Below are 24340 nucleotides of genomic sequence, written 5' to 3'. Positions count from 1 at the left end.
TCCATGCTGATTTGTCTCTTTTCTTTTCCTCCTTTTTTCCCCTTGTGGTTCCTCCTCCAACTTTCTTCAGAACTCTAACCATTTTCCCTTTGACCTTCCAGGTAGTTCCTCCCTTCTTTATGACCCCAAGCTCCCTCCCTGTCCTTACTTTGCCTAGTCCAATCCCATCCCTTCTTCCTCCATAATTCCTTTCTCAGGGTGTGAGAAACTGAAACTAGTTCAGGTCTTTTTAGTTCTTGTACTCTGATTAAATGTGGGGATATTGGTAAAATGAGGCCCACCGATTGTATATAAGAGGAGGAATATATGTACCACTGAAGAAGACTCCTGGGAAGCTTGCTCACCTTAGTTGTACCTTTCAGTCTTTGTGTTTTAGAATGGAATCTGTGAGGTTTAAACCCTCTGTTCAAAAGGAAAAGCAGTAGTGAATCAGATGGTGCTTTGAAAAAACTACCCCAGGTGTGGACTCCTGCTCTGACACAAGATGCCTTCCTACTGCCGCAGCTGCAACCTTCGACAAGTGGTGGTAATCATTTGTATGTCCATAACTGCCATTCTTCTTGGACTGTGCATTTGGAGGCTAGTGATCTTCTCGCAGAGAGGTAACATTGTCTTCACCTTGCTATACCTTTAAAAAAAGAGGAAGTTACTGATTAATGCTGTGCCTACATAATCCATTAGACAAAGTAAGATGAATCTAGTATTTGTGGAAATATAATGGGATGACTTTTGTAATTGAAATGGCTTAGGCAGATGAAAATAATAGATATAAATAGGAGGAGCAACACAGACAGACAGACAGACACAGACACACACACAGATTTTAAGTCAAAAGGGAGTTTGGGGAAATGCCTATAACCACAAGCCTGTCATTTACCAACAGTGTGATTGGGCAAATTGCTAAATCACTTTTTCTTTGTAAAATGAGAGTATTGGACTAGAATGATGATCCTTAAGACTACTTTTACTTCTGAAACTGTGATTGTGTGGTTTAAATGAAAATTCAAGAAATGTGAAGTGACTTTGTGGTTTTGTTTACTTTAGTTTTGTTTTGTTTTTAAAATGATTATTTTTAAGGGGCGGCTAGCTGGTGCAGTGAATAGAGCACTGGCCCTGGAGTCAGGAGGACCTGGGTTCGGATCCGGCCTCAGACACAACACAAAAAATAGCCATGTGACCTTGGACAAATCACTTAAGCCCAATTGCCCTCCAAAAAGCAAAAAAAAAAAAAGATTATTTTGGAAAAATCCAACTAAAGGGGAGAGGGAATCTATGCTTTTATCATTTAATAATAGTATCTTTTATTTGAGTAATATTTAAAGTTCAGTACTTTATGAGGTGGGGCAGTGTAAGACAGGTAAACACACAGCTAGAACAGGTTCACTCTTGATCTGGTCAGATAGGAAAGACATCTTCAGAGGGGTTAATAATGTTACTTTAGTCTAGTCTTCTCAAGAGGAAGTTGCTGATAGTGGGAGCACCAACTCCTACAGCATTCCCTATTCACCCTTCTCGCAGGGGCTGGTATGAAGAGGGGGCAACTACCCCTACATCTCGATGGGGTCAATTGAGACAGGAACAGATTGTACACTTCCCTAAATCCCCTCAAGCCTCAATGGGGGTTGGTTGAGGCAAAAACAGATTCCCCTCAAATCTTTATGGGGGCTTATCAAGGCACATACATCATTGCAGTTTGTGCATTCAACTCTAAAGATTCCCCACTCACTCCCCAATCAGTGCCCACCTTCTTTATATTTATAGGGCAATAGACAAAGAAGGCATATTACCAAAAATAGCTTCACAAGTTTATATTATTTCACCGTTATATCTCACTGTGTAGTCACAGTGAGTATTTACAATTTAAGCACAAATATTTATATTATTTATCATTATATAATGTTGCAGAAGCATGGTGGAGATGTTTATAAGACATGAGCCTGTAAAATAGACATTGTTATGGCTATGGATCCTAGGAAACTAAACTTTAAGACAGAATAACAAAAATCCACTTTACTTACAGGCCACTGGGTGGTACAGTGGATAGAGTGTGGACCCTCCAGTCCTGAGGTCAAATCTGATCTCAGACACTTACCGCTTGTGTGATCCTGGGCAAGTCATTTAACTCTGTTTTCCTTAGTTTCCTCATCTGTAAGATGAGCTGGAGAAGGAAATGTGAAACCACTCCAGTATCTTTGCCAAGAAAACCTCAAAAATGGAGTCATGGAAAGTTGGACATGACTGAAATGATGACTCAACAACAAGGACTTTATGAGATAGGCAAGACAGAGGTTATTTTTTCCATTTTGCAGATGAAGAAAATAAAGCTCATAGAAATAAAATTACTTGCTCAAGGCTACACAGCTAGTAACTGGACAAAGGTAGGATTTGAGCAAATGTCTTTTTTTTGTGAGTGCGTTTCAATAGTTTTATTGAAAGGTCACTTTCTTAGTACCACAATATAATGGTACTTTGTTAGGTTACTTCAATCAACTGAAGCTTGCATTGATGAATTAGAAAGGAAATTCTTTAATTAATCAAATGTTTAGGAGAAACCGAAGAGTACACCTGCAAAACGCAAAAATGAAGCATAAGGCAAAAACTATGCAATGCTTCATGAATTTGCCTGTCATCCTTGCTAATCTTCTCTGTGTGATTCCATTTAGTATGTGTGCTGCCAAAGCATGCATGCAAATGTCTTTTGGCTCCAAGCCCAGGTTTCTCTGTTTGTTCTGTATGTTTGCTACTGTACTTTTATGAATATGTATATACATATGTAGTGGCAAGCACCCCAAGCGTCCTCAGGGTTGCTGCCAACACAGGTTCTTAGATCTGCTTTGTTAAAGGAAAGCAACTCAAAATGGGTTAACAAGCTTACTTTAATCAGTCAAATATGTATCATTTATCTAGTTCAGGGGAAAAAGGTTAGTACCCCGAACTTCAGAGTATACAGACAGAATTATCAAGACAGAGAAACAAGTAGAAACAGATCAAGTAGACAGTTTCCAAACTGTCCAACCATTACATCCATACCAAATCAACATCTGGGTTTTTCAAAGCCAAGGGGCTCTCAACAATGGCTTCCCAGAGTCTCATCTGGTCAAATCAAAGAACACTTCTCAAAGTGAGCCCCAAAACAAAGCCTCAGATCAGGGCTTATATAGCCTGCTCCTGACTCAGAGAATGTAACAACCTTCTGGACCCACTGGCCAATCAAAAAGTATCTACTGAAAAACAAGCCTCTCACCCCAGGCTTTACTTTAGCCTGGTGCACTTTAGCCTAGGGGCAGGGAAGATCTTACAAATTTACATTCCCATTACAACATATAATATGTATATACATACAATGTGTGTGTGTGTGTGTGTGTGTGCATGTGTATATGGGAACCTCCCTCTTTACTTTGGCCTATTGCTTTTCCTTATTCTTTACTAGGTGGATTTATACCCAAACCTTAAATAACCTTTAAACATACGTTCCACTTCCTCCAAAGTATGGGTTTAAATCAATCATGTCCCTCAGTGTTTAGGAAACTCAGGTTGCTGTAAGACATTCAGGGCAAATAGTGGGCAAGAGGAAGGACCCTTTGCAAATTTCACTTTGGAGTTCAGAATTTAAACTCATCTCCTCTGCTAAACAGATATGTGGTTCAAGTAGGCACCAGATGTCCCTTCCATTCCTGGAAAGCATTTAGGGAATATTTTTAAGATGCCTGTAGTCACTGTATGATCTCTCCTATTTAAAAAAATGAGACTGTCAGATAAAGCTCTCAAAATGGGAGGAAATTAGCCACCTTCAGTGATGGAAAAGACTTTGCCATTCTACTTACTGCTCCCTCATTCTTTCTTGGATCAGGTGACTCTTCTGGGAGTGCTGTATCAGGCCAAGGTGTTGCTTGCTGATTTAAAAATTCAAACACCTCCAGCACAGACTTTCATGGACTCATAGCAGTTCAATTCAATCTAATGATCATCTGCTAAGTGCCTGCAGGCTGTGCGAGGCAAGGGGTAACCTGGTATAGTGGATGGCAGGTCAGTTTAGGAAACAGGAAGTTTAGAAGGCCTCGGACATACACTGACTGTGTGTCTCTGGCCACACAGTTTTGCAGTGTTCCTGGTTAGCTTTAGGACCTTGAGTAGTATAATTGCTGATCTGAATTGGTAAAGGGATTTTCCTTTCCAGAAATTCCAACATGGCATATTAGATAGGGCACGCAGGTTTGAATATCTTCCTCCAACACTTACTACCTGTATGTTTCTCAGGAAGTGATTTAACCTCTCTGTATCTTAGTGTATGAGGGAGTTGGATTTGATGGACTCTATGGTTCTTTCTACCTCTGCTTCTAGTGCTATGATCCCAAATCACAGGTCTAGACAGAAAACAAAGAAAAATACTATGTGAGATACATGGAGATTTTGCTCAGCAATTTTCAGTTCTATCTGACTCTTTATGATCCCATTTGAGGTTTTCTTAGCAAAGATACTGGAGTGGTATTGCAAAGTTTCTATGCAGTTCTGATATTTTCATCAGGAATTCTTGGAAGTCATCAATTTCTTCAAAAATATATTTCTTCCCTATAGAATTGTATTCAATTTTGGTGGGTAAACTATTTTTTTGTTGTAAGTCTTTTTTTTGGTCATATGGAATGTCATATTTCAAGATCTCCACTCCTTTTATTGATTGATTCTGACTGGGTGCTCAATACTTGAATTCTTTCTTTGTGGCTTTTTGCAGTATGTTTTTTTTAAACATGGAAGTTTTAGGTTTTGACTATAATGTTCCTAATAGTTTTCATTTATCAGGGAAGTTTTCTTTTATCAATTCTTGAAATGACATGTCTAGTCTTTTGAAAAATTTTGGTCAGGACTTTCAGGTCATCCAATGAGTTTTAAATTATCTTTTCTCTATCTGTTTTTAGGTCAGTTGTTTTTGCTATGAGATATCTGACATTTCCTTAATTTTTTTCAGTCTTTTGACTTTAAAAATATTTCTTGTTGTTTCATGGATTCATTATCTTCTATTTGAACATTCAGGGAGTTTGTTGATTGGGTCAGGTTTCATACCTCATCAATCAACCCAACAAACCTTTATTAAGTACATACTATATGCCAGGCACTGTGCTAAGTTCTAGGAACACATAAAGAGGCAAAAGATAGTCCCTGCTTCCAAGAAATTTACAAACTAATGTGAGAGAAAGCATATGCATATAAATAAATATAGACAAAGAAAGCTATATACAGGATATATACAACTACATACAGGATAAATAAGAAATAATTAAAGGCACTGGAATTAGGAGAGGTTGAGGAAGACTTTTTGTAGAAGGTGGGATTTGAGTTGGAATGCAAGGAAGAAAGCCAGGGAGGTCAGTAGTCCAAGTGGAAGAGGGAGAGGGCAGAGACATGGAGGATAGATAAAGAACATGCCTGGAGACAAGAGATGGAGTGTTTTGTTCAAGGAACAACCAGTAGGTCAATGTCACTGGAATTGAAGAATATGTGTTAGGGAGTAAAGTATAAGAAGACTGGAAAGGTAGAAAGGGGCTAGGCTATGTAGGGCTTTGAATGCCAGACAGAGCTTTTGTATTTGGTTCTGGAGGAAACAGAGGGCTACTGGAGTTTAAGTAGAGAGGTGACAGTCAGAATTTACTTTAGGAAAATCACTTTAGTGGCTGAATGGAGGATGGATTGGCATGGGGAGAGACTTGAGGGAGGCAGACCCACTGTCAGAGTATTGCAATAATCAAGGGGGAATATTTGAGAGATGATGGAGAGAAGTGACAAGCTTTGGCAAAAAATTGGAGATGGGGTTGGGGGAAGGGGAGGGAGAAAGGTGAGAGATAGTGAGGAGTCTAGGATGATTCCTAGGTTGTGAGCCTGAGGGACTGGGAGGATGGTGTTGGCCTCTATAGAAATGAGGAGGCTTTAGGGGGAAAGATAATGATTTCTGTTTTGTATATAGCAAATTTAAGATGTGTATTGGACATTCAATTTGAGATGTCTGAAAGGTAGTTGGAAATGTAAGACTGGAGGTCAGCAGAGAGGTTGGGGTAGATTTGAGGGTTTGCAGTTTGAGAATTAAAAGCACAAAGATGTTAATTAAATCTATAGGAATTGGTGAGATCAGCAAGTGAAGTAGTATAGAAGAAGAAGAGAACAAGTCTTAGTACAGAACCTTAAGGTGCATCTATAGTTAGAGGGTGTGATTTGGAGGAGAACCAGAAAAAGAAACAGAGAAGGAGGAGTCAGATATGTAGGAGAAGAACCCGAAGAGAGTGTTGTCTTAAAAACCTAGCAAGAGGAGAGTGATTGTGATTGACAGCATCAAAGGTTGCAGAGAGATCAAGGAGAATGAGGACTGAGAAAAGGTCATTGGATTTAACAAATAAGAGATCCTTGGTAACTTTGGAGAGAGTAGTTCTGGGGAAGTGGCAAGGGATTAAGAAGAGAGTGAGGGCAGAGAAAGTGGAGACACCCATTGTAGACAGCCTTTTGGAGGAGTTTAGCTAAAAAAGGTGGAAGAGATATAGGAAGACAGTTAGCTGGGATGGAAGGACTAACGAAGGTTTTCTCAGGACGAGGAAGACATGGGCATTTTGTAGGTAGTGTGAAATGAGATAGTAGACAGGCCGAGACTGACAATAAGTGTCAAGCAGCTACTTCTATTTCCAATTCTTTGTTCCATTACTATTATTTTGTTTCTAATTGTTTTCTCTAGTGTTCTCAATTTCATTAAAAAAAAAAAACTCTTGCTTTGGCTCTTCAAGGAATTCTAGTTGAACTTGTGTCCTAGCTGTGGACTTAACCCCAATTGCCCTGCCTTCCCTCCCTCCAAAAAGACCAAAAAAAAAAACCCCAAACCCACAAAAAACCCCAAAACAAAACAAAACAAAAATTATTGGGGAGGCACCTACTCTGCCAGTGCAGAGTCATAAGTACAGTCAGGAGGGTAACGGAGTATGGCAGCCTCGGACTAACCCCAAGATGGAGGACTCAGAAAGGACTCACCAATGGGAGAAGAAAGCCAACATGACCATGGGATTGAGGATTATTCGAGAGTGAGAAGGCAACCGAGTAATGGTGGCAAACGAAGGATTGGAATTGCTTACATTGTGTACAGTGGATTTGGAAGTTATTTATGTCTAATTTATCCTATAATAAATTAAGTAAAGCCTGGGAACTGTAATTTTGCTGAGGAAGACTAAAGGGTGTATGTGAGAGAGAGGCTGGGGTAGGCGGACTTAGCCATGGAGGATCAGAACAAAGAGGTGTTCTTGAACTGTGCTACTGAAATACTCCATACAGGTGGGAAGAGGGAAATAACTGGGAGAGAAAGGGTGAGGCTAACTCTGGCAAGATCTGAAATGAGGGAACAGTCCTACTAAGGAGGAACTGAGAGAGAATAATATCTAGTTCTTGATATGTTTATGAGTAAGTTCCTTGTCACCCAAAAGATTATTGCAGCTGTACTTCCCCCATGGATTTCTGTATTTCTTCTAGTTATTTTTTCAAACTGTACAGTAGCAATGCTTTAAAAAAAAAATCCATGTATCACAAAGGAATACGTTGTTACCATTCAGTCATGTCTGATTCTTTGCGACCTCCTTTGGGGTTTTCTTGACGAAGATATGACGGGGTTTGCCGTTTCCTTCTCCAGCTTATTTTGCAGATGAGGAAACTGAGGCAAACAGGTTAAATGGCTTGCCCAGGGTTACACAGCTAGTGTCTGTGACTACATTTTGAACTCTTGAAGATGAGTCTTCTGCTACACAAATGTTAGCTATTATTATTTGTCCTTTCCCTTTAGAATGTGACTTTCTGGTGGACAGAGGTCATGCTTTCACTTTCCTTTGTATCCCCAACACTTAACCTGGTGCGTAGCCTGTAGTAAGAGCTTAGTAAATGCTCGATCTTATCCAATCCCTTCATTTTACCGAGGCCTGGAGACATAAGTCACTTCTGAGACACGCAAAGTTGTTGGAAATGGCACAACTGGGATTTGAGCCGTTAAGTCCTTGGATTCCAAATTCTGCATGCCAATCCCCATGCTGTGTTATAGGAGGGGAAGAGAAGGGAGTAGGGAAGTGAAGGCAGAAAGCATTGACATAGCTCCCATGACCCAGTGCTTAGCACTTTATAAATATCTCATCTGATTCTCACAACAACCTTGTGAAGTAGGTGTTGGGATTGTTTGTTTTTTGTCTTTTCCTGTATTGTGTACCAGCCTTCATGACAAAAATCTTCCAATTTCCAAAAGGATTCACAAGTTCAAGGGTGATTTAGACAGTTATGCTCAGCTTGACATTTGTGCTTCTCATGTTTCAAAATCTAAATCAGTAGTGAGATCAATATGTAATATTGACATCATGGTGTATATATATGTCATCTCAATGAAATTACAAATTTTTGTTTTTACTGAATTAGAAAAAACAAAAACAAAATTCATTTGGAAGAACAAAAAGTCAATAATGTAGAAGGTAGGTGCTGCTATTATCCCCATTTTATAGTTGAAGAAACTGAGATAAATAGGTGAAATGACTTTCCTCAGGTCACACAGCTCAGAAGTATCTGAGGCAGGATTTGAACTCAGGTCTTCTTGATGTTAGGCCAGCACTCTATCCATTGCACCACCTAGCTGCTTCATTGAATTTTTGTTACTGGTGATGTTGTCTGTGGCCTGAATAGAGCACTAGGGCAATAATCTGTTACGATCACTTTCCATATGAAGCGATTTTTATCTGCAGAAATTATTCTGCCCGGAGCACTAAATAGAGAAACAAACCAGCTTGTTTGGATGCCACACTTAAACATATTGTTTTTCTAGTAATAGTAACATATCCGACCACCTCTTTTGATTTCTGCGAGAATGGCGGCACCTGGGAGAAGGATGGATGCATCTGCCCGCAGCAATGGAAGGGATGGAGATGTACTATAAGTAAGTTTCCTTGGGCTGAAGTTTTGATTCTTTACTAGTGTGGCCAGGCAGTGAAAGACTGAAGGTCTTCACCACAGTCCTATATGAGACCTTGTATGAAGATAACATAATTAGCCAATAGTCACTCAACAAGCATTTGTAAAATCTCTACTATATGCCAGGTCCTGTGCTAATGGGGATTCCTCAAAAAGGCAAAAGAAAGTACCTGTTATCAAGAATTGTACAGTTTAAGGGGCGGCCAGGTGGCTCAGCGAGCAAGAGCACTGGCTCCAGTGTCGGGATGACCTGGATCAAATCCGGGCTCAGATACTCAGCACCACACCCAGAAATAACTGGCCGTGTAACCTTGAGCAAGTTACTTAACCCCTATTGCTTAAAAAAAAAAGAATTGTACAGTTTAGTAGTTCAGGAAATACTTGTTATATACCCACCATGTGCTAGACACAGTCCTAGGCGCTAGACATACAAAGATAAAATGAAACAATGTCTGCCTTCAAGGAGTTTATATTCTATTCAGGTGAAACAATATGTAAGTAACAACATATAAGTAAATAAAAAAAACATACTAAGTAATTCCCAAGGAGTGGGCACAGATCTTAACACAAAAAGCAATTTATTAACAAAGAACAGGAGTTCCAGAGGGCACAAAGGAAAAGAGTGGGATAGCTGCTGGAAGGATAGGGCAAGAATGAAATAGTATGAGGAAGTAAGGAATGGTGATCAGGAAGGGGAGCTTCAGCCTAGCCAGCCTATAGCACAGAGAAATGTTGAGTAAAGCCATGGGACAATAGGTTGTCATGCCCTTGACAGTAATAACAATAATCAAGTTATCCTAAACATTCAGTTACCAAAATGCCTGAAGGGCTACAAAACTGTGCATACTCTTTTGACTCAGCTATACCACTTCTAGGTCTGTATCCCAAAGAGATCATAAAAATGGGAAAAGGACTCATGTGTTCAAAAAATATTTATAGCAGTTCTTTTTGTGGTGGCAAAGAATTGGACATTGAGGGGATGCCCATCAGTTGGGGAATGGCTGAACAAGTTGTGGTACATGAATGTAATGGAATACTATTGTGCTATAAGAAATGAAGAGCAGGCAGACTTGAGGAAAATTGGAAAGCCATATATGATTTGATGCTGAGTGAAATGAGCAGAACCAGGAAAACATTGTATACAGTAATAGTCACATGGTGCAATGACTGGCTTTGAAAGACTTAGCTCTTCTCAGCAATGCAAGGATCTAAGATAACTCCAAAAGACTTATGATGGAAAATGCTATCCACATCCAGAGAAAGAACTTTGGAGTTTGAATACAAATGGAAGTATACTATTTGCTCTCCTTTTATTTTGCTATTTTGTTTCTTCTTTCTTGTGGTTCCTCTCATTAGTTCTAATTCTTCTTTACATTATAATTATTGTGAAAATATGTTTTTAATATGAATGTGTAAGTAAAGCCTATGTCAGATTACATGCTGTCTTAGATAAGGGGTAGGAGAGGGAGAAGGAGAAAATTTAAAACTCAAAATCTTATGGAAGTGAATGTTGAAAACTAAAAATAAATACATTAATTATATTAAAACAAAACAAAACAAAAAAACTATTTGGTACCAATTTGATAATTATAAGTTGAAGTTTTGGGTGGCTAGGTGGTGCAGTGAATAGAACACTGGCCATGGAGTCAGGAGGACCTGAGTTCAAATGCGGCCTCAAACACTTAACACAAACAAACTAGCTGTGTGACCTTGGGCAAGTCACTTAACCCCCAATTGCCCCTCCAAAAAGCAAATATATATACGTTTTTCTTAGGCTACTTTACTGACCATTCCAGAAATACACTTTAGGAAGACCTGAGTTCAAATCTGGCCTCAAGCATTGCCTAGCTATGTGATCCTGAGCAAGTCACTTGGCCCTGTTTGCCTCAGTTTCCTCCTCTGTAAAAATGTAAAATCCGGAGAAGGAAATGACAAACCACTCCATTTATCTTTGCCAAGAAAACTCCCAAACAGTACTTGACATAGTATTTTTGTTTGTTTAGGTCTAGACCTATGATTTAGGATCTGAGAATTAAAAGTAGAGGTAGAAAAGCCCATCAAATCCAACTCCCTCATACAGTGAGATACAGAGAGGTTAAGTCACTTCCCAAGAAACACACAGGTAGTAAGTGTTGGAGCAGGTATTTGAACCCAAGTGCCCTATCGAATATGCACACAACTGAAATGACCGGACAACAGAAATGCATTAGGAGCCCATCAGCTGCATGTAGAAGGCACTGTGGAATCCCATGAGTGTATCAATCACATAATTACAGAGTTGACTTAAGACAAAACATGGCAATAGTCAATGACTGGGAACACTTGCTCAAGCTGTTGAGGGCAGTGTGGGTGGTACTCTAACTGCCACTCAGAAAGGGATCAAGTTCAGAGGCACTTCCTCATCTAAATATGTGTTTTACAACCTGTCTGGGCCAGCCCTGCCAAAGCTTTCAGACAATCAGCCAGGTGTTCAGAGCCAAATGGGAGAGAGAGCCCAGCTCAGGTGACCCAGGGTCCAGGGCCCTTTTTTATTGGCATGGCCATAGCCTTACCTCCACCCCACACTTCACACTTTGCCTGGTCAGAAAACTAGTGATTCAAAAAAAAAAACCCAAAGCAATTTAGACCTGAGAGAAACATTGGGATGAATGAATGTTTCAGGTGCCAAACGAAATGGCAGGGATAGCAGATAGACAGACCTACTTTTCAAGCAGAAGGAGAAACTTTCTATTATTTGTAATTCTTTGGCAGGGCCAGCAGAAGACAAAGTCCTAAATTCTGTGAGATTTTTCTTCAATGGTCTTGCCCCTTTTGATTAATGACCCTACTCTCTCCTTTCAAATGCGGTAGTCCCTCCTTTTTTGACTCCTATAGACCTTCAGCTGATCAGCTTCCCCGTATATTATTTAATCTAGAAAGTTCTATCACACTAACACTCTATGTAGTCCCTCTTTGGGCCAATATTCTATTGTGCCCCCTCCCATTCCCACCTCACTCTAGGGCTCCTCACCCTCTTTTCTACCCCCATGTCATTATATTTTATAACACAAGCTCCAAGGTATCAAAAAATCTAATAAATTAATCTTTGCTCAAATGCTATTGTTCAGCCTTTCCCTTCCAAGAAACATATGTACATTTTTACACAGGAACCCGTTGACTCACTACTAATCTCACTAGAGGGTGATGAATGTCAGAAATTTCAGATTGTTATGGGAAGAAAGTTAAAGCTAAATAAATACTTACTGATTGATTTCTTGGCACATAAAAAAGGGTTTAATTAATGCTTTGTTGATTGGGTGGGCAGTCTGGCTATATATATGTATATACATACACATATATGTACACATATGTCTATATCAGTATTCACATATATATCATCAGAATAGTGGTAATAACTAAACCTATGGGAGTTGATGAGATAACTGAGAAGTTGAGAAAGAAGAGGGTGCAGGACAGAGTCTTAAGGAGCACCTTTAGTTAGGAGATGTGATATGGCTGAAGGAGTGAAAGAGACCAAAAGTACTCAGACAGGTAGGAGGAGAACAAGGAGAAACCAAGGGAGGACTGAATACCCAGGGAAAGATGGTGCCTCTTCAATCTCACCACCCCTGAGACCCAGATGCACACAGTCTAGGACCCTGAACCCAAAAGCCTTGGGAAAAGTAGTGCCCTCTAGACAACTCCACCTGCTTCCAGATGCAGCTTCACAGTCCTCTTTGAAGGGAGAGATCACTGTGGTGAAGAGTCCCATTCTCTTTAAATACAGATCAATTGGTACAGATAGGCAGGTCCTGGAAGTGGTAGCATCCCACCCTTCTCCTCAACCTGACCTCTAGTTCTGCTTCCTGACTGGGCCTCATAGAAGTCATTATCCTAGTGAGGTATCCCATTCTTCCTCCCTGCCCCCCCCCACTCCCTGCCATATGTGATCTGCTTCTGTAAGTGCTGCTGCCACCAATATTGAAAACTCAGAAAGACACTAAAGTCCTCAGCACTATTAAGTAGTTCACAATCAGAAACTTATATATAATGTTTAAGTGGAAATAACATTAAAGATGGTACATTGCCATTTCTCTGTGGGATTTTCCCATCTGCCTTGTGGCTGAAACCTTCCATATGTGTTGCTTCCTCATCAGAATGTGAGCCCCTGGGGTGGCTAGGTGGCACAGTGAATAGAGCACTGGCCATCTGTACCATGCCACTCCAATCATACCAATCTGGACCATACCCTTTGACCTCTCAGTAATTTCAAATTTGAGGAATGTTTGTTATGATAATGAACCCTAAATGCACTTTCTTTCCCATACAGTTAATTTCTGTAAAAATAGCACCTATGGCAATTTCCATTTTGGCACTATCACGGTGGGCAAGTATGGATCTTCCATAGAAAAATGTGAAAGCAACACTGCAAATGGTATGTATTCTCTTAGTTAACTTTCTGTTGCAAGCCAGCCATGACTTCTCAACTGATGGAACTCACTTTGTCCAACTGAAAATTAAAAGGTGGGAAGTAGGATTCTTTCTCACTAGTCCCTGCTCTATAGTCAACCCTCTTAGGTGCACTTGTGCTGCCATGGGGGTAAAGGGAGTAGGGGAAAGGTACCCTGGAGAGGCAATGATTTTCCCAATGGTATCTATGGAGATGCTTCTGTGGGGTAGGCTGGAAATTTGCATAGCTCCTCCAGGAGGGAAAGTGTTGGGGCAAACAGATTGTGCTACAGAGGGGTATCAGGATTGGATTATCTTCTTAATCTCTGATTAGTTGATCATAAACTCCAGGTCAGGTTACAACCCCCTCCCCCCTTTAGAGAATACTGAACACAAAAGTAAACAATATTAATATTAAATATATGTAACTCATACCTCTGTAACAGTCCCCTACATCTATATTGTTTCTATTTCCTTATCACTTACTCCTCAAAATCTTGAAATCTAACTTCAGACTTCACCTTTCTACTGAAATGGTTCCCTCAAAGATTATTAATGATATCTTAAATCAGAGTTGCTTAGCATTTTTTGGGTCATGCTTTGGGAAGTCTGGTGAATTCTTTGCAACACTTCTCAGAATAGTATTTTTAAATGTTTAAAATAAAATACATAGGATTACAAAGGAAATAAAATTATACTAAAATATAGTTATAAAATTAAAAAAAATAAATTCACAGATCTCAGGTTAAAAACCCTTGATCCTCTTTCCCTTCATTATTTCATCAGCTACCATGGGTTAAATTATCAGTGCTATACAAATTATTCCCCAAACAATCTATCCAGTCTGCATCTTTTTTCCTACACTCCAATCTCACATTGTCAACTGCTTGCTGGACATTTCCACCTGAATATTCTATAGACACCTCAAATAGGTTCAAAGCAGAAGTCATTCTCTTTCTCCTAAACTTTCTTCTTTTCCTCTAAACTTCCTTATTCCTGCTGAGGGCACAACTATCATCCCAGGTAGCCAGGTTCATTACCTTGGAGTTATTTTTGACTCTTCCCTCTCCTTCACCATACCCCCAACTCCCCATATCAATCCAATTGCTAAGCCCTATGGATTCTACCTCTAAAATATTGCTCGTGACTAACCCATTTTATTAGCTCAGATCTCTGCTACATTGGTTTGGGCCTTCATCATTTCTTTCCTGAACTATTTATTATATTAGCTTACATACAGATTTACTTCCCTGCTCCAGTCTTTCCCTTTTCCAAATCACCCTTCATCCAATTGCGAAAATAATCTTCCCAATGATGGGTGAATTGTATAAGCTCTTATCATTACCTCAAAATAGCTATAAGTTCATCAAAAAATGAGAGAGAAAGAGGGAGATGGGGGAGTAGAGGGAGAGAGAGGGAAGGGGGGGAGAGAGAAAGAGAGAGAGGGAGGAAGAGAAAGAGAGTGGGGGGGAAGAGGGAGGGAGGAATTGAGGGAGGGAGAAGGAAAGGGAGAGGGAGAGGGAGAGATAGAGAAGTAATTATTTCAGGGAAAATCTCACCAAAAAGTTGTTAGGAGTAAGAAAAAAGAGAATCCCCACTTCAATCTAAGCCTACTATGGGTTAAATGAAAATCAAGATAAATTTCCAAAGGAAAGAGCAATGTGACAACAGCCAGATCTCCCTCTAGAAGAGAAAATGAACCAACTGTGAAGAACTTCAAAGTAGTTAAAAAAAACCCTCAACAAAAGACACAAAAGACCTAGTATTTCTATACATAGGCCTAAGAATATAGAAAGAACAAAAAAAAAAGACAAATAAGGAGACCTGACAATTGGGAGAAGCAATGGGAAATCTCACTTTAACAGTGGGATACCTGAGGAATAGAAGGGCCCAGTTAGAACACAAAAACATGGACAGGGTAAAGAGAATAACAGAATGAATTTTAAACAAGAAAACAACTCAAATAAAAGCCAAAGTAATGGTTCTTCAATACTATCAAGAACTCCTATTCTTGTCCTCCAATCGGGGCAGTGCTTTTGACTTCCTTTTATTAAGGCAAAGAAGACTCTGATGCTTGGAATAATTGATGGATCATTGTTTACACATTGTAAACATTATTATTTGGACTAATAAACAAAACAAAAGGCTAGGTTTTGAAGACCAATAAAATTAATAAGTATTAGCTAATTTGGGAAAGATATATAGTGAGAGAGAATCAAATCACCAAAATTAAAAAGGGAAAAGGTGAAATTAATAATGAATAGAGAGGAAATCAAGGTAACTAACAGAAGTTACTATGTCTAATCATATATTAAAACTGAAAACAAATGAAATGGATGAATAACTACAAAAATATAAATGCTCGATTTAATAAAATAGGAGATGAATAACCTAAAGAAACTTACTTTAGTAAGTATTGAAAAATAAATCAAATAGACCACAAGTGAATATCTTTATTTTTAAAGCTTCAAGACCAGATTTGCAAGTAATTCTATTATACAGTCACCATTTTATATGAATTGTTTTTCAAAATAGACAATGAAGGTTATCACAAAAATCCTTCAGTGAGGCAAATATGCTACTGTTGCCCAAACCTACAATGGATAAAGCAAAGAAAGAAAACTACTAACCAAAATCACTAAGAAATATTGATGCAAATATACTAAATAAAGCACTAGGAAAGATACTACAGCAGTCTATCCAAAAATTCATTAAGAACAAGTTTTTAAATTAAAAAGACTTGTACAAATAAAACAACTAATAAAACTAAGATCAAAAGGAATACAGAAAGCTGGGGAAAATTTTGTAGACAGATTCTCAGATAAAGGTCTCATATCTCAAAAATTTAAAGAACTTTGTCAAATCTATAAGAACACAAGTCTTTCCCCAATTGATAAATGGTCAAAAGACATGAACAGGCAGTTTTCCAAAGAAGAAATCAAAGCAATTTATATTCATATAAAAATGCTCTAAATCATTATTGATCAAAGAAATGAAAATTAAAGCTACCTTGAGATATCATTTTTATATCTACCAGACTGGCGAATATGATAGAAGGGGAAAGTGACAAATGTTAGAGGGGATATGGAAAAATTGGGACACTGATTCATTGTTGCCAAATTGTGAACTGATTTAGTCATTTTGTAGAGCAATATGGAATTATGCCCAAAGAGTTATTAAACTATATATATTATATTACATATAAACTATTATATTAAAAACCCTTTGACCCAGCAATACCACTACTTGGCCTATTTCTGAAGATAATTAGGGGAAAATGAAGAGAAGCTATATGTCCTAAAATGTTTATAGCTGTGGTAACAAAAAGGATGCCCATCAATTAGGGAATGGCTGAACAAGTTGTGGTATATTATTGTGATGGAGTACTACTGTGCTATAAGAAATGAGGAACTCAAAGATTTTAGAAAAACATAATTGATCATTAGGGCAATAGGAAGCCACTGTAACTGATTGATTAAGGGAGGCATGTGGTTAGTTCTGTGCTTAAGGAAACTCATTTTGGCAACAGTATGTAGGATAGATTGGAGTGAGGAAAGACAGAAGGTCAGGAAGATCAATTAGAAGGTTGTTTCAATAATCTAAATTCAGAAATAAAGGTAGGAAGGAAAGAAAGAAAGAAAGGAAGGAGGAAGGAAGGAAGAAGGAAGGAAGGAAGGAAGAGAAGAAAGAAAGAAGGAGGGAAGGAAGGAAGGAAAGAAGGAATAAAGGAAGAGAAAAGCAGGAAGGAAAAGAAAGAACAATGAAGAAAGGAAAAAACAGAGAAGATAAGAAAGAAGGAAAAAGAGAAGGAAGGAAAAAAGAAACAAAAGAAAAAGAAAGACAAAAGGGAAGAGGGAAAATAAAATGAGAAGGAAGGAAAGGAGGGAAGAAGGAAGGAAGGAAAAATGAAGGAAGGAAAAGAAAAAGAGGAAGGAGGGAAGGAAAAAAGAAAAAAGGGAGAAGAAGGAAGGCAAAGAGAGAAGGGAGGAGGGAAGAAAAGAAGAGAAAAAGAAAGAAAAGAAAGAGAAAGATGAAAGTAGAGAAGTCAAGAAGGAAGGAAGGAAGGAAGGAAGGAAGGAAGGAAAGCTGCCCCCCCATATGACAAGAGTTTCTTAGTGTACCCTATCAAAGTTTGTGCTGTGCAGCAAAAATTTCAATAATCTATGGTCATTTCCCAATCCACATATAGGATCAGTGTAGGATTTTAATAGAGGACTAATTGTATTATTTTTCTTTTCATTAAAGCTGGCTTCTCAAAAGCAACTCGGTTTTGCAACATGACCATTTATGGTGACATAATTTTAGAAAATGCCACAGAAGTGAACTGTGATCAAAACCTGGAGGCACTGGCAGCTCAGGTACATCTTATGCCATGTCTGATGGAAGAGTGTGGGAAGCTACCCCAGGCTCACAATGAGGACACTGAACCGAGGTCCAGAAAAGGACCTTTGGAATGAATGCTTTTTGTTTTCTTTCATGAGGATTTAACAGAGGCCCACTTAAATATTGTAGGACTGTGCATCCTCCACAATAAGAGAACCCTAACCCTAAACCTTTATCATAGCTGAAAATGACATGTTACAATGAATGTGTCTAAAAATCATAGAACTGTAGAAGCAGAGAGCTGGCAGCAACCTTTGGAGGATACCTAATCTAACCTCCTACTTCCAACACAAATATCTATTAAGGGATCAGATTGCCTTAGGCTGGCACTTTCATTTCAGATTTGATGTGGGCACTAGAAGGGAGGCAGGAAACAAGCATTTATTAAGTGCTTACTGTATACTTACCGTATTGTTATTAAATGCTTACTGTATATATATAAGTGCTCAGTGTTGGGATTATAAATACAAGCAAAAAAAAATACAGTCACTGCCATTTCCTTCTCCACTTCATTTGACAGATGAGGAAACTGTGGCAGAGTTAAGTGACTTGCCCAGGGTCACATGGCTAAGAAGTGTCTGGGGCTAGATTTGAACTCGGGTCTTCCTGACTCCAGGCTGCTGCACCACTTAGCTGCCCCTCCTAGGTTACTATGAAGCCATGTCAGTATATCTAGAGGCCCCCAGGAAGCTGCATCAAAGCCTTGAACCTTCCATATCCCCTGAATCAATCCAATTTGGGGTTGTCACTTTTTAGGGGAAAAACTAGCCTAATTCATTTTGCAGGAGGAATAGGGGAACAGTGGTAGATACTGATTCTTTCACAATCTCATTCTCAAAGATGTTCAGGATTAGAGGGTAGTCTATTTCCTTACTCAGTACTTAATTCCAGTGTTCTGTACCCCTTTCAATGTATTTCAGTGGTTTAATGAACTGATTGACTGGTTTGTATGGGCGTTCTCTCCATCAGTAGAAATCCCGGCTTGATTGTGTTTCCTTGTCCTCTGCTACTCTTGACCTAGTTCTTTCATATGGGGGGAGAGGGCTGCCAACCATGGAAGAGACTTTCCTTTAGATATTGTTTTATTTCATGAGTACCAGCAGAGGACTTGGGCATCATGGGGTCCGAAATCATCCAATCCACAATAAAAGAAACCGAGGCAGAGCTCTAAACCAAATACTTATCAAAGGGTCCATCAGCCCATCTAATGAAGCAGACTTCAGATCTTCCTCATTATCTGAGATGCTCCCTTTCCTTAAAGGCTTAGTTTTACAGTACTTGCTACCCAGATGATACAGAAGAGGCAAAGCAAAACACATAGTCTCATTGGTTGATAGACCTATTTTTTGATCTTCTAGGAGAAACTTCAATTTGTGCTTGTGATAAATTACCTGGTAGAGGATATCCAAATATAAGCAGAGCCAATGGTCTTTCATTGGCCCCGTGTTGGCAATAGATTGGGGAAGAGATTTGAAGGTAGCTCTTGCAATGTGAAGATAGGGTCACCCATTGGCCAAGTACTCACAGGACCTGTTGGTCAAGTGCCATAGGGCCATTTCCCTGACAAAGGGATAACAAAGGTGAAGGTACAATCAAAAATAGCCAGGGGACTTTCCATGCCACCAAGTCACCTCTACCACGCCAGGCTTGATCATTTACTCATCAGGCATTAGTTAAGCAAATGGATTCACTAGACTGACTGACTATGTATCAGTAGAGAAGTACAACAGTAATAATCATGCCCCTATGGAATCAAACTCAACTGAATCATACTAACCAGGGGTCTAAATAAATCATTTCCCACCCCATTCATCATTCTTCTCCCTTTTCTTATCCACTTACTTTGAATCTCTTATACCATTTTATCATAGGCCATCCTTATTTCCAAGAATTTAATTTCTTTTTCATACTAAGTAATAATAATGATAGCTAATGTTTCTATAATGCTTTAGGGGAAGTTAGTTGGTGCAGTGGATGAAGTGCTGGGCCTAAGTCAGGGAGACTCAGTTCTGTGAGTTCATTTCTGGCCTCGGACACTTCCTAGCTGTTTTGGACCCGGGACAAGTTAATTAGCCCCGTTTGCCTACGTTTCTTCATCTGTAAAATGACCTGGAGAAGAAAATGACAAACCGCTTTAGTGTCTTTGATAAGAAAACCCAGAATGGGGTCATGGAGAGTTAGACACAATTGAAAAATGACTTAACAACAACAATATATGTGTTTTAAGGTTTATAAACCACTTTACAAATATTATATCCTTTGATCTTCATAACAATTCTTGGAGGTAGGTGCTATTATTATCTTCATTTCTCAGTTGAGGATTCTGAGGCTGAGAGGTTGTGACTTGCCCAGGGTCACACAGCTAGTAAGTGTCTGAAAATAATTTAAACTCTGATCTGACTCCAAGTCCAAGATTATTGCAATGTGCAAGGCACTGTGATAAATAAAATATAGTTTTTGCTTCCAAGGAGCTTTTATGACACCCCTTCCCCACTTCCAATCAGAAATCAATATTCTATTTAACCAGGACCAAACATTGATGGGGTAGAAGGGAAAATGAGAGAAAACAAAGAAAGAATAAGGAGAGTTACAGGGAAAAGAAGAGTATAGAGCTGGGGAGTGATGGGCTGCCATTAGTGACCTCCATGGCACCAGTGACATAGATCACCAATCCTAGGCCCAGTCAATCCTTTAAGCAATGGCATCTAGTCCCCTAAGCAGAGCACTAGTAGTGCTTGGCAAGATCAACCCTTGTTCATCTTCTGCATGGTAATAGAGAGAAAATGGGTTAGCAGAAAGAACACTGAACATGAACTCAGAATTCTGGGGTTGGCGTCCCCTCCATCTCCTTAAAAAGCCCTCTCACTTATTCCTCCTTACTTCACTATACCTGGTAGTGACATTGTCACTCAATGAGCCTCCCATGTTCAAAATTGTGTTATCTTTGACTGGTCCCTCTGTTTTATTTTTCTCATGCTGTCAGCTACCAAGCTCTACTGAGTCTATCTCCACAATATCTCTTGAATTTCCCCCCTTTATCTATTTGTTCTGCCTCCCTAATACAATCTACATGGGCAATTGTTGCTGTTCTCTGTCCTCTGTTCCATCTAGCTGCCCTCATATGAGCAATTAGAGACCTCTAAAAAGGTCTACCGTCCTCCATGGTTTCTGAGACTCTCCTTCACATAGTGGTCCGATTTATTTGAGTTGGACGTGCCACTCATCTGCTCCAAACCCCACAGTGGCCCATTATTGCCCATTGAATAAAGTTCAGAATCCTTTGCCTGGCACCCAAAGCTTTCCACAATCTGTTAGCATCCTACAGGCTCCCATTGAGACATTGGGACGCTGTCCCAAGAGAACCAAGATGGATAGATTCCAGCTAGCCCCGAGGGTTGCCCTTGTGATTAGAAACCTAGAATCTCAGGGGTTATCTAGTCTGACTCCTACTAGAACAGGAACCCTTCTATTACACCTTCAATAGATGTAGTATCTGCAGTGCCTCCCATCTCTCCTAGGATTGGGAAAATTACCACCTCCTAACTCAGCAGTCTATTCCACTGGGAATTGGGGGTGAAGGGAAGATATTTGTAATGTGGAATGGCTTTTGTGACTAAAACCATCTCCTCCATCCAGATACCTTCCTTTGGATTAAACATTACCCAATTCATCTTCTTTACAATACAAATATACCTGAGGTATTGAAACATTGCCTAAGAAAGATCATGTGACCTTAGGTTATAAGTCCTAGATTCCTGTCTCAGTTCAGTCATTGGTTAGCTGGGTGATCATGTGAAACTTGCTTCATTTTTGTTTCTTCATTTTTAAAAATGAAGAGATTGATTCAGACCATAAATTTAGCTCTGGAAGGACCTTAAGCCTTAGTCCAGGGATGGGGAAGCTATGACTTTGAGACCACGTGCGGCCTTCTAGGTCCTTAGGTATGGCGATTTGACTGAATCCAAATTTTACAGGACGAATCCCTTTATTAAGGAGATTTGTTCTGAGAAGTTTGAATTTTGTCAAAGGGCTGCACTCGAGGACCTAGAAGGCCACATATAGCCTTGAGGTCACCAGTTTCCCACTCCTGATATATTCTAATCAATTCATTTTGTAATTGAGGAAACTGAGACCCAGACAGTAACTTCCCTAAGGTCTCAAAAGTAGTAAGTCATATGGTCAGAATTCAAACTCAGGACCCAAATCTAGCATTCTGTCCATTATATCATGATCCCTGAGATCAACCAGGTGATCACAAAATTTTGAGCTCAGAGGTAGAAGTGGTAGTCATAATTCATAAATTCCAAGACTTGGAGTCACTAACACCTTTAAGTCAAACTTCCAGTTAACAAGCATTCAGTGCTAGGCACTGTGCTCAGTGAAGGGAATATAAATACAAGCAGAAGGAAAGACAGTGCCTGCCCTCAAGGAGCTTACATTCTAATGGTAGAAGACAACTATGAAGGAGAACAAAAGGGTGACATCTAGAAGTTTCTGTGGATCAAAATCCAAGAGAGTCCGGAGTGGAGTCTGAAAAGGAAGAAAAACATAGTCGGCCTTGGTCCCCTCCTTAAAATGGAACCAGCCAATGAGAGGGAAAGTCCTCAGGGGCAGAGGGTGCTTCCAGTGTGTGAAGCTCAGAGCTGAAATGAGCTTCTAGAAGGAAGAGATTTCTGGGATATTTAGAAAGACTAAGAGTCCCAAGTGTAGCCTGGATAGAAAAGACTTTCACGTCAATTAGTTTTATCCCATTTTCTATTTCAGAGAGTGACCATTCTACTGCAGATTTTTTTTTTTCCTTTAAGGGAGGAAGTGAGCAGATATGTGTAGGGGGTAAAAGATTATGGTAGAAGGGCGTCAAGGCTGAGAGATTAGGAAGAGGACAAATTTTGCCTATTTTAAATTTTTCTTAGGGGCAACTGAGCCAGTCCCCCCTAAGCTACCCTTCCTCCATGTAATACCAACAAAAGAACTCTGATGGCCTTATTTGCTAGTCCAATCTTGTTACCTAGAAGCTATACCTTGAAAATTTTTTAAAAAAGGGTTGTCTAAGCTGGAACTCTGATTTGTTTTTTGAAAGCATGCTGCCATCTAGCTGCAATTAAAGAACATGAATGCTTCTATTCAACTTCATTAAATAAACTATTTTATTGACTTTTTTTCTGCAGACCATAGGTTACAGAGCTGAAGGGAGCTTTCAAAGATCTTCCAGGCAGTCTCCCACCTGCCAATGCTGTCCTATTTTTGGAAAGTCCCAAAATTCTTGGAAAAGCTTCTAATTTGTGTATGTTTTGCTGACTTTGACCTTTGGGAGGAAGTGGAGTATTATAAAAAGATTGCTGGATTTGGAGATGACAGTGGGTTTAAATCCCAACTTTATCACTTATCACCTGTGTAACCTTGGGCAATCTTCATTACTTAACCTCTTTGGGCCTCAGTTTCCTTATACATAATGAAGGGATTGAACTAGATAATTTTAAAAGTCTTTTCCAGTTGATCCTAGGACCAATAAACAAATAAATATGTATTAAACATATACTGTGTGCCAGATGGGGCAGCTAGATGGCACAATGGATGGAGTTCTGGACCTGAAGTCAGGAGAACCTGAGTTCAAATCCTAACACAGACACTTCTTAGCTGTGTGACCCTGGGTAAGTCATTTAACCCTGTTTGCCTCAGTTTTCTCATCTGTAAAATGAACAGAAGAAGGAAATGGCAAACTGCTCCAGGGTCATGAAGAGTCAGACATGACAGAAAAACAACTGAGTGACAACAACATGTGCCAGGCACTGTGCTTTGTAAATACAAAAAGAGTCAAAAGATAGACCTGGCTTCAAGGAGCACACAATCTAAGCTGGGGGAGGGGGGTAGTGGGGGGGGGATGGAGTGGGGAGGGAGACAACAGACATACACAAACAAGCTACATAGATGACTGGAAAATAAGACAGGGAAGATACTAGAATTAAAGGGGTCTGGGAAAGGCTTCTGGCAGAAAATGGAATTTTATCTGAGATTTAAAGAAAGCCAAGGCAAGCGGACCTGAGTTCAAATTTGACCTCAGACACTGAACACAAAACTAGCTGTGTGACCTTGGGCAAGTCAACCCCAATTGCCCTGCTTTTTCCCCCCTCCAAAAAAAAAATAAAAGGAAGCCAGTAGGTGGAGATGAGGAGGGAGAGCATTCCAGGCACGGAGAGGGAGGGGAGCAGGGTGGAATGGAGTGTCTTGTTTGTGCTTGGCACATAGTAGGCCTTTTATGAAGATTGATTGATCAGAACAGTGAGGAGTATTGGAGTACTTTGGTGGCAAAAGGCAACCTCAAGTAAACCTATTTTTCAAAAGATTGTGTGCTATATAGACATAATTGTGTGAAACTGGGCAAAGCTGTGTTTCATTTTGTTTTAAACAGGTGGAAAGTATCCCAGAAAATTCTTTAGAGATTTCTGCCGAAACCCAGCGTTTAACCTCTGATACAAACATTCTGACAGCTCAGAACCTCACATTTGCTGCCATTGTGGTGCAACAGATTTTCAACAGGTCCAGGAATGCAACACCTGAGGTAAGA

At 39.6% G+C, this 24340-nt stretch overlaps 1 protein-coding gene and 1 pseudogene across 1 annotated transcript in view; one reads left to right on the top strand and one right to left on the bottom strand.

Moving 5' to 3' along the window:
• Positions 1–255: 255 nt before the first annotated feature.
• The window catches only part of ADGRG7 (adhesion G protein-coupled receptor G7), a 92757-nt gene continuing 68672 nt past the window's right edge, over positions 256–24340 (top strand). Inside the window, exons 1-5 of the mRNA XM_069065378.1 lie at positions 256–602; positions 8819–8929; positions 13274–13378; positions 17638–17750; positions 24185–24334. Of these exons, the coding sequence (XP_068921479.1) occupies positions 485–602; positions 8819–8929; positions 13274–13378; positions 17638–17750; positions 24185–24334 (597 nt within the window). The 5' untranslated portion in view covers positions 256–484. The remainder of the gene's footprint in view (positions 603–8818; positions 8930–13273; positions 13379–17637; positions 17751–24184; positions 24335–24340) is intronic.
• LOC138144069 (U6 spliceosomal RNA) lies at positions 2596–2683 on the bottom strand (annotated as a pseudogene).

Source organism: Petaurus breviceps, unplaced genomic scaffold (assembly GCF_028583685.1).
Source record: "Petaurus breviceps papuanus isolate PSGF00001 unplaced genomic scaffold, PetGlider_PUasm1.0 90683, whole genome shotgun sequence".
Classification (NCBI taxonomy): domain Eukaryota; kingdom Metazoa; phylum Chordata; class Mammalia; order Diprotodontia; family Petauridae; genus Petaurus; species Petaurus breviceps.
This window is presented reverse-complemented; position numbering and strand designations above follow the sequence as displayed.